Source organism: Musca vetustissima, unplaced genomic scaffold (assembly GCF_032173495.1).
Source record: "Musca vetustissima isolate MV318-11 ecotype Yass unplaced genomic scaffold, APGP_CSIRO_Mvet_v1 utg53229, whole genome shotgun sequence".
NCBI lineage: Eukaryota > Metazoa > Arthropoda > Insecta > Diptera > Muscidae > Musca > Musca vetustissima.
This window is the reverse complement of record NW_026875703.1, coordinates 109,672-119,677: the sequence shown is the minus strand read 5'-3', so window position 1 is coordinate 119,677 and position 10,006 is coordinate 109,672. Positions and strand designations below refer to the sequence as shown.

Genomic DNA, 10,006 nt, shown 5'->3' with positions numbered 1-10,006 from the left:
TAATATACCCTACATAGTGGAGGGTATAAAAACATCCAACAATTTGATTCGAAATACATTTTCCATAAATAGACTTCAGTTGGCTGTGTCTCGACTTCGAAGACTTAAAGAATCGATAAGATAACCCAGAAAATTTGCACTGTAGTTGTTTGGTATTGTAAATGGGGAATATCGATCCTATATAATGGTACCACCTCATTTGATTTTTACTCTCCCTCATTATCCTAACAGTCCGAGTTTTGTACAGTGTGACTGTTTGAGGTACAGTGTGACTGTTTGAAACATAAATTTACTGTGAAAAAAATTCATTTTGGGGGGGGGGGGGTTCCCGGGCCCCCAGGGCCGACCCCTGCGTACGTCCCTGTGTAGGACCATATTTTGACATAGCGCCATGATTGTTGCAGAACATTTCTGATATAAGTTCATGCTTTGACGTAGGTTCTCTAAAATGGTTCTACCCAATATTCTTTATTTTCAAGAAAAAAACTGTGATTTGTCCTTCTGTTTTTTAAGACCAAAAATTTGAGTTCTTAGTACATACAAAAATTACTGGAATAATAATTGCAAAGATCAAATATTGCACCACTCGATACGAGTCTTCAGGATGTTAGGTTGGTTCACGCAGATTAAGAAGAAAAACTGGTGACAGATACAGATAGCCTGCTAAGGATCTGGAAGCAGCATTTTGCAAAGCTTCTGGTATCAAATAGTGGCGGTGGACATGATACCCCAGAACCAATAAGAAATGACGGTATAGATTGTGTACCAACTAGCTAAGATGAGGTTAGAATAGAAATCAATCGGCTGAATGATTGGAATCTCATCATTCTATGTCTCGTGCACAAAAAATTAGACAATACTATGTGTATCAACGATAGAGGAATTATTCTCCTCCTCAACGCATATACAATGATATTCAGTGTGCTGTGTGAACAACAGGGTGTGTAGAATGATTAAAATCAGGGTGTGAAGAATGGTTAAAATACGCGATTTATCACAAATGCTCACGGCGAGAATTCGAATGTTTTCAATTTATCGCGAATGATAAAGTTACAATGAATGAACAAGCATTTGCAATCTCTTGCGAATGTTCGCATTGTACGAAAAATTTACGAACGATAAAATTTTGCTGTAAGCGTCGTCGATTCGTTCTTTCGCGAGCATTTGTTGCTGAAGAAAATTCTTTTGAAAAACTCAAAAAACAAATGTTTGCGAATGTTCGCGAGCGCTGCTAAAACCAACAACAATAAAAAACAAACACACACACACAGCGAATGAATGTGTGTGTAGCAGAAAGTGTTGAGCATGTGAGGAATAACAAACACATGTCCAACAACTATTAAATTCTCATAGGTTTGTTGTTATTCTTGGTGAACGACTGAAGCAAATGGTCAATGACATTTTTGGATTATACCAATACGTCTTCAGACCTGGAAAATTCGCCATAAACCAGATTTTTACACTGCTTCACTGCTTCCTGGGAAAGACCCACGAAAATTCCTGCAAAATTAATACGGTTATGCAGGATAACTTTAACTGGCAGAAGTTAAGAAGTTAAAGTCGGAAAGTACCCATCGGAGCCTTTCAATGCCGAACGATGACAGCCTATCTTGTGACAAGATGACAGCCTATATTGTGACTTTTTAACATCCTGCTGGTATCAACGCGTAAGACATGCACTAGAGTCGGACCGACAGTGGAACTACAGCTTTGAGGTAATCAGAGATGATGATGAAAATCTACCTCGATATCGACACAAACAAAACAACTGATATCAGTTTTGAGATTCGGAGAACAATAGTGTTGGCTCACAGTAAGCAATTTGTAAACAAGACCACTTATCGCCAGACCAAACTCACAGTCTTCAATACGGTGATACTGTTGCATGGGTACTTGCACAAGCAGACGGGGCAGCTCTTGGAGTGTATGAGAGAAAATTCTATGAATAAACCACTATACATTGACATAGTGAGACGTATCGGGCTGCAACGACTACAGTGGCTAGGCCAAGTTGTGCGAGTGGATGAGAATTCACAAGCTCAAAATGTATATAAAAGCAAGCTTACTAAAGGGAAATGAATAAGATAATAAGATCAAGCGGAAGATAACATATCAAAACATTTTTTTTTTTCAAATTGAAAATCGGCCCGCCAGGAAGTATGTTCTAGCTTATGGAACAAATGTTCTTTCTCGAGCCAGCTATGCTAAGTCTGAAAAGTGAGTTTTTCAGTAGAAGCTTTCAAAGTATGGAAGTTTCTTTAATCGTACGTGCCATGCTAAGTACATTTTTGCTTATAACTTTGGTTTGGATTGGCCGATGATTACCAAAATTTCAGTGAATTTAAATTAAGGACCGTAGTATCTAAAAACGTAAAGAACTTTAAAACATGCTAAGTTGACTTAGCATACTATGGTTCGGAGGCGTCGATATGTATATTGAGGAAATTCGACTTAACAAATCGTAGTATTGTTTACTAAACTATTTCTAGTACCTCCCCAGAAAGTGTTTGTTAAATCCGAGATTTTGTGGTTCTATAGGACCACTTTTATGTAGTCTGTTTTGAGTTTTCATTTAAATTTATGTGAATTTTGAATTTGTTATATTTTGAGCACATGAGTAAATTTATTTTGAGGCGGTTATATATGGGAGTTACTCGTCCTTTGTAAATTATAAAACTATGACAATAGTATTTACAGGCATATAAAACGACGATCCAGTTTTTTACATTTTTCAATAGTTTTAGGCCCACTCCTAATATATGTTTCATATTAGGCATTATCTATTATTTGTGAATTATTAATTTAAAAAAAAAGGATTTCTTCTTTGTACCCAATATCAGGATTACCCATAAAAACAAATAATATACGCATACAGGCAAATCTCAAAATAAGAAAAAAATGACTGTATCTCATTACAAAATAACACATTAACTTTGAGTTAATATAAAATATATAAATAAATAACAACGACAATAATATTTATTAGCCCACTGACGGTAAATACACTGTTGCTCGCCCATACACAGTTACTGGTGTTGGGTTTCGTTGACAGGGCGGAGGTCCATAGTAACCACCATATGCTGATGTGGACGGTGGACATGATGTACAACACTGTAAGAAAGGATAATTGGGTGTTGGTGCGGGAGCCACTACAATTGTTGGGCGTTGCTGTGGTGACGGCGATCTTGGCGCCATTTGTTGGGGAAAGGCGGGCGGCGGACGATACGGCGGCATGGGTTGAGGCTGTGGCACTTGAGGATACGGATATGGACGATATGGTGGTCGAAACGGTGGTGGAATTGGTTGCGGTTGTTGGGGAAATGGTGTAGGATATGGTAATTGTGGCTGTGGCGGAACTACTGGAGGCGGTATAGGCGGCTGAGGCATAGGTGATAATGGAGGCTGTGATTGGCAGCATACATTCGGCGGCTGTTGTGGTGGCAATACCACCGTTTCACAGCAACGATTCCTGTCATATGCCTCTTGTGTACAGGGATAAACACATCGAGGCGTGAGGCTGTCCATAAAACTTGTAATTAAATCGAATGTGCGTCCATTTCGCTGCTTCTCATCAATTTTATTGAAAATTTCAACAGTTGAATTTTTATTGTCGATTGTTGTGGTGCTATTTTGGATGACGGTTACTTCGGTCTTCACCAGGGATTTTGTTTCAGAGCGAGTTGTGTTTGTTCGCACGTTGTTTTTGTCTTCGAGGGCACTTTGTTGAAGCTGCGATGATTTCTTAAAAGCTACTGTAAAGTAAAATAATTAAATTACATGAAGGCTTCTGTCTGTATGAAATTAAATTTATTATTGAAAAAGAGGATCTACATTAGTTAGGTCTATAAACATGAATGTGGGGATGATGCGCCGTGAACATTTAACCAATTGGTGGAACATATAATAAAATACGACTTGGTCCATTCCGTGGTAATGTGTAACGTGTGCATGGCGGAGGCCCATAGTAACCATAAGTCGTGCAAGTGGCACAACATGGAGTTTGCACTGGCGGATATGCCAATGAAGGTGGTGGCAGTACTACAACAGGTCGAGTGGGTGGTGGCACAAGTACAAGCGGGGTCTGTGTGGTATACGATTGAGGTGGTGTTGTCGTCGGTGTGGGTATTGGTCGAATAGGCGGATAAATCGGAAGCTGTGGCTGGCAGCACACATTCGATGGCGGTGGTGGAATAATTACAACAGTTTCACAACAAATATTTCGTCTGTAAGCATCCAGGGTACATGGCCTTACACAGCGCGGTGTAAAGCTATCAATTATGTCGCCAATAAAACCAAAGGTACGTCCGCTTTTCTCATTTTCATCAATTACATCGAAAAGTTCAACAGTGGAATTTCCATCGATGGCCGGATGTTGCAAATTGTGTGCCGGTTTTATGCTGTAATTTTGTGGTAAATTATTTTCCGCTGTCGACCGAATATGCGGTGATGTATGAGCTATCAAAATAGTTTTATTGTTTCGTCTTTGATGGGAGGTTAATGAATTTGTTAGTGGGCCAATATGTGTTGCTGTAAAAAAATAATTAAATGAAAATAGAACAATTTTGAAAGAAGCCTAAAAGTATGTTTTATATTTTGAAAGTTTTAGTTTGTACAAATGTGTTAACCCAGCAAAACATTTGTGAGAAATGTTGTAGTATCGACAATAAAGTGAAGACGCACGATCACAGTGATGTAATGTGAATAGGATACTTATACGAGAGTGTGGTTTATTTACTAAGTCACGCCGGAACGCTACACCTACGCGACTCTACTCTTTCTTCAGACTATTTGTATCTGATATAATGGGTGGTAATATATTTGTCTCGTCAAGCAAAAGGCTCAAGGATGGAATTAGGAGTCATCTTGCCACAATCCTTTGGGGTGTGATTCCAAACCACACTGGTGTATAATTTCCTATAAAAGCATATGTGCCTTCGAATAACTACTTGTGGACTACAAAGTTAATTCAATTGGCGATTCCAATTAGTCTTTACTATCTTAGAACTATCGAATTTCTATATTCGTCAGATCGAATTAGAGCCTTTTCTGAATTGCAGGGATGGCTAGTGTCCACACATTTACATTACAGTTTCAAAGTTGGCCGGGTGTATCGGAAGTATGCCTACTACATGTCTCTGAACAGCATTGTGTCTTGCTCTATATTTGCTCGATACCAATTTTTTATCATTAAAGAAATTTTGGAATGCAAGAAAAAGATGAGAATTGTTTGGTGCCAAGTCCGAACGGATGCATTAAAATTTCCCAGCCAAGCTCCTGAAGTTTCTTGCGAGTCACTGTAGATGTGTGTGCCGTGGTGGAACACGACACCTCTCCTGCTGACCAATTTTGGCCGTTTATGATCAATTGCTATCTTAAAGAATTTAGCGTTTGGCCCCTTCCAGTCCCACCAAATGCATAGCAGAACCTTCCTGACCGTTATTTCTAGTTTGGTCACCGTTTGAGGTGCTTCACCGCTCTTTAACAATTTCTCATCTCCAGTCACCATTCGTTTAAGAAAAAAAGCGGCTATATTATTCCGTTTGGCCAAAGCTTCGCAGATGGAGATTCTTTCCATCTTATTTTTAATGTTAATTGGTTTGGCACCCAAACATCGAGTAATGCTTTCGCTTGCTTTGTCTTCTCTAAGGACCCCTGAACTGAATTTACCTCTGATGTCATTTTTTCCAAGTTACAGTGCCAAGATTACTTTGCGTAAGTTTCAGGCTTCAAAAATATGCCTGAGTCCAACACTTTGACTTATATAGGGAACTACCACTACAATTATTTCCTGTTACTCTTGGAGTACACAATGAACCACCGAATGAAATAAGACGACTTCGAATTTATTTCTTCCGGTAGACAGGTGGTTTAGCTACTTTTCGAATTTTAAAAGTAGGTTCATTTAATCTTGAAAGAGTTACGAAAAGGAGTCTATTGGAAAGTTGATGCCACACCATACTTGGAATATATGTTACTGCATATATTGAAATAACATATAAAAGAAAAATTGCCACCTCAGCTTCTTCAAATAATGTAATCTACAGGTATCAGCTTTTTAACGTATTTTCATGGAACTTGAGTAACCCTCGCCTCGTTTGCGATTTTGCTAACGCAATGTGAGATAAGACGCCTCTAAAGATCTCATAAAATAAGGGAATGCTCCGAATCATTGGAATGGAAAAAGATCAACTTCTAACGAAATACGAAATGGGAAATCCCAATTATCAACTCACCACATGAAATCCAATTTCCTTGTTTATACTTAACAACTACACACAAACAACACCAACTTGTGAAATGACAAACAAAATAAAAAGTGACAAATACATAAACAAAAAGCAATAACAACAAACATTGATTTAATTTATTTGTGCAAAAGATATAAAAATTCGTTGGGAACAGTGCAATAAAAACTTGTTTTTTACATTAAAAAAGACTCAATATAACACTCTAACCTCTGAAACCGCCAAAGTTTCCAAAACCTCCAAAACCTCCGAAGCCACCAAATCCACCCCCGAAGGCATTGCCAAAACCTTGGGATCCACCTAAATTACCAACGGCACCACTGTTTGCATTGGCACCATTTGTACCGGCCCAACCTTGGGCAATGGCATTTCCGCCACCCAAACCAGAACCCGAACTTGAATTGGCCGAAGCCACAGCATTGGCACCCTTACCACCTTGGCTAACAGCAGAGGCATTGCTAGTGGCGGAATTCGTGATCGATCCGTCAGCATTCTGCTTAGTGACTACATTCGATTGGGTATTAGCAGCAGAATTTTGACCATTGTTACCTTGGAATATGGACTGGCTACTGGAATCGGCTGAGGAACCCTTAGAGTTACCATTTTCAAAGACGGCCGTGTTGGTGTTGGCAATATTACTGGATGAACCGAATTGATTGTTATTTGTTGATTGGGAACCACTTTGGGCCTCGTTGCGTTGACCATTGGCGGTGATAATTTGATTGGTGCCGGCATTGGCAGAATTTGCCTGTTGCTGGTTACGATCAAAATTCAACGATTGACTTTGTGCATTGTTGCTACTTTGGAAGCCGCCTTGATTCAACGAATTCATTTGAGCAACATTGGAAGAAGCTACCTGGCCGCTGGTTCCGTCTTTAGACAAATTAGAACCAATACTAGAGGCACCATTGTCCTGTGTAAATCCGTTGGCATTGAACTCTTGATTGGAGTGAGTATTGGCACCAGCTTGTTGATTGAAAAATCCGTTCATGTTGTTGGCCAAACCTTGAGCATTGGCGTTTTGTTTTTGGGGTTGGCCACCAAATACGGGATATCTGTTGTTTCCCCAACGTTGGCCGGGAAAGACGAATGGTATATACTGTGCCCTACGTTTAGGTCTAACTGATCGGAAAGGTTGAACTACAGGGCGGAAGGGAAAGTTCGAGACAGGTCTGCTGGCCACTGGTTGTCTAACTCTGCGAATTCCTTGGCCGAATGTGGCGCCATTGGTGGCAGCTCCACCTGCTATACCACCGGTAGTAGCAGATGTTTGTCCCTGTCGTGTACGACTTATAGCATTCGATTTAGAGAAGGTGTTCGTCACTTCGGCACGTCCATATTGTTGAGTGTTTGTTTTCGAATTGCTATTGGCCTTAGCGCGGGCACCGACACCTTGAGCTTGTGCCTGTGCTTGGGTTAAGGCGTTGCTGTTCGCTTGGTTATTACGGGAAATATCAAAACTCAAAGCTCCCAAACCGAATTCCAAACCGCCATCCGAGGTCCGTTGCAAGCCGAATGTAGGGTTACCCCGTGACACCGTTGTACCAAGACTTAGTCCGCCCACATTCAAGTCACGCGATACTGCTTGGGATACAGCGCCATTTGTGTTGGTCTTGGTGCGGGTAACGGTACTGCCGATATTTAGATTTCCCAATTCAATTTCTCGAGAAACGGCATTACTCTTTGAGACCGATGTGACACCACCATTGGCAAAGCCTCCATTCGCTTTGGTCACAGTGCGAGAGTTGGCCACTCCACGAGAAAGTTCCACTCTACCCAAGTCTACTTCACGTTCATATGCTTGGCTGCTGGCGAGAGAAACTGAACCCGTCCTGGGTACATTACGTATGGGTTGACGTTGTTGGAAGAATTGGGCGAAACAAACTGGTGAACCGGGAAACTAAATTAGTAACTAGCGTAATTTCATATTAATCGATGGAAATACTTACCTTCGTTATTTAAAATAGACACAATAATTAATATAATGGCCAATCGTAGGCCCTTAACAGACATCATGCTGATTCGATGATTGTTACTGCGCAACCGTAAATGCTCTGTATTTGATAACGTTCGGATTTAATCTAACTGAAACGTTCCAATGAAACTAAGAGATAACGTTTAGTGTTTTGGGCTGTGGACGCGTGTATCATTTAATGAGTGACGAAAGTGTGTATGTATTGGTGTGTAGATCACAAACTCCTCAATGGATTCTGGTCAAACTTGTTGAGTTTCTAATTTGTTGTTATCATCTAAACAAAACAAAACAACAACAACGACAAACAAAGAATCTGTCTTAATGTTAAACAAGACATTCGTTCATCACCTAATGACGATAAAACACCCAAAACACATGCCACCACCAACAGAGCGATTGTTTACATCTACTCATACATATGTTTTGGTCAAGTCTTGGGTTTTTTTTTCAACAACGACTTGCCATGACTCTGCCATATTGCCGAATTATTGTTTGTATTGACTCAATAAGAGACGATGATATGTTGGGATTTTTTGCTTTTTTATGAAATGTTTCGCGAATACGATTTTCTATGCTGGGAATTTTCTGATTAATGTGCGCATATTTAGCGTTTAATGATGCGTCGACGTCACATACATTGAATCATATGTATGTAGAAGTGACGAGAACATTTTAAACCCCCCTACACTAATACGTGATTATAACGATTTAGGGATTTTTTCTGGGATTGATAGAACTAATGACTATTTTAAGGATTTATTGAGCAAAACTAATGGATTTTTAAAACAGTTGAGTTACAAGAATGGATTTTTAAAGAATGTTTTTGCGGGGATCAGGTATTTTATAATACTTTCCAGACAATTTGGAGTCGATTTACAAAAGCCCGTCCGTCTGTGGGGCCGAGTCTAGGCCGAAGATGGTACCCACTGGTACCTCCCCCACAAATGGTAAAATTGTCTATATTTATAGATCCAATATCACGCGAATATCAATGGAATGTTCGATTCTAACCAAACCTTGCACAACATATTATTTTAACCAACCCTGGCTTAAGTCCGAATATGGGACTAATCGGTCCACTCCTTCTGGTACATCTTTTACAAGGGTCAATAGTTTATAAACTTGTAAATTTAATGTGAAGCTAATTGAAACCCACTGTACAAAGCAGTATAGTCGGACGGGGCCGACCATATAATACCCTACACAACATATACGAAAATATAACATTCTGTGGTTCTATATTCTGAGTTTGGACAATATTTTGCAATATTTGCAACCTATTGGCCGACTAGAGGTCAACAAATATTACTAATATTGAGTACAGCCCTTTTAATTACTTGTCCAGATTCCCTTCGCCGTGAGTTGTGTTGTGATGTTCGGCTTTCAATTGTGGCTCGACTCAAAAACATACGTTTTCGGTTACTTCATCCCAATATTATTACCTGATCATCACCGAAAATTATAGGCGTTGTCCTTGACCATACCTGTATCCTCATGGAAATTTTTATATAAAATTTTTGAACTCTGGGTAATGGGTTACTAAATAATATATGAATACATAAGCACCTGTAAATATTTAACTGTAACCCTCACATCCGAGTACATACGACACTATAAATTGTAGCAATTTAATAGTCAACTACTCCTCTTGGATATACTATGAACTTCTCGGGTAAATATATCATCCTTCCGGGGTAAATATATACGCTATAGAATACAAATTTTGTGATATTTCACACAAAAGTCAGGGTCCATTTGACCCGCTAAATATTGACCGATCTTTATC

At 39.5% G+C, this 10,006-nt stretch overlaps 1 protein-coding gene across 1 annotated transcript; it reads right to left on the bottom strand.

The window, feature by feature from the left end:
* Nucleotides 1-2,982: 2,982 nt before the first annotated feature.
* Nucleotides 2,983-8,258, bottom strand: LOC133338234 (uncharacterized). The gene is made up of 4 exons (XM_061546412.1): nt 8,195-8,258; nt 6,456-8,129; nt 3,913-4,527; nt 2,983-3,749 (listed from the first exon to the last, which is right to left on the bottom strand). The coding sequence occupies exons 1-4, from the start codon at nt 8,256-8,258 to the stop codon at nt 2,983-2,985; spliced, it is 3,120 nt and encodes a 1,039-aa protein (XP_061402396.1).
* Nucleotides 8,259-10,006: the final 1,748 nt, after the last annotated feature.

Bases quoted from the DNA above. Each gene is read 5' to 3' on its own strand.
- LOC133338234 (XM_061546412.1), bottom strand. From the start codon at position 8,258: ATGTCTGTTAAGGGCCTACGATTGGCCATTATATTAATTATTGTGTCT. The intron at 8,130-8,194 runs GTAAGTATTTCC...CCGGTTCACCAG, and splicing joins GTCTATTTTAAATAACGAAG to TTTGTTTCGCCCAATTCTTC. The intron at 3,750-3,912 runs GTATTTTATTAT...ACTTTACAGTAG, and splicing joins ACCACGGAATGGACCAAGTC to CTTTTAAGAAATCATCGCAG.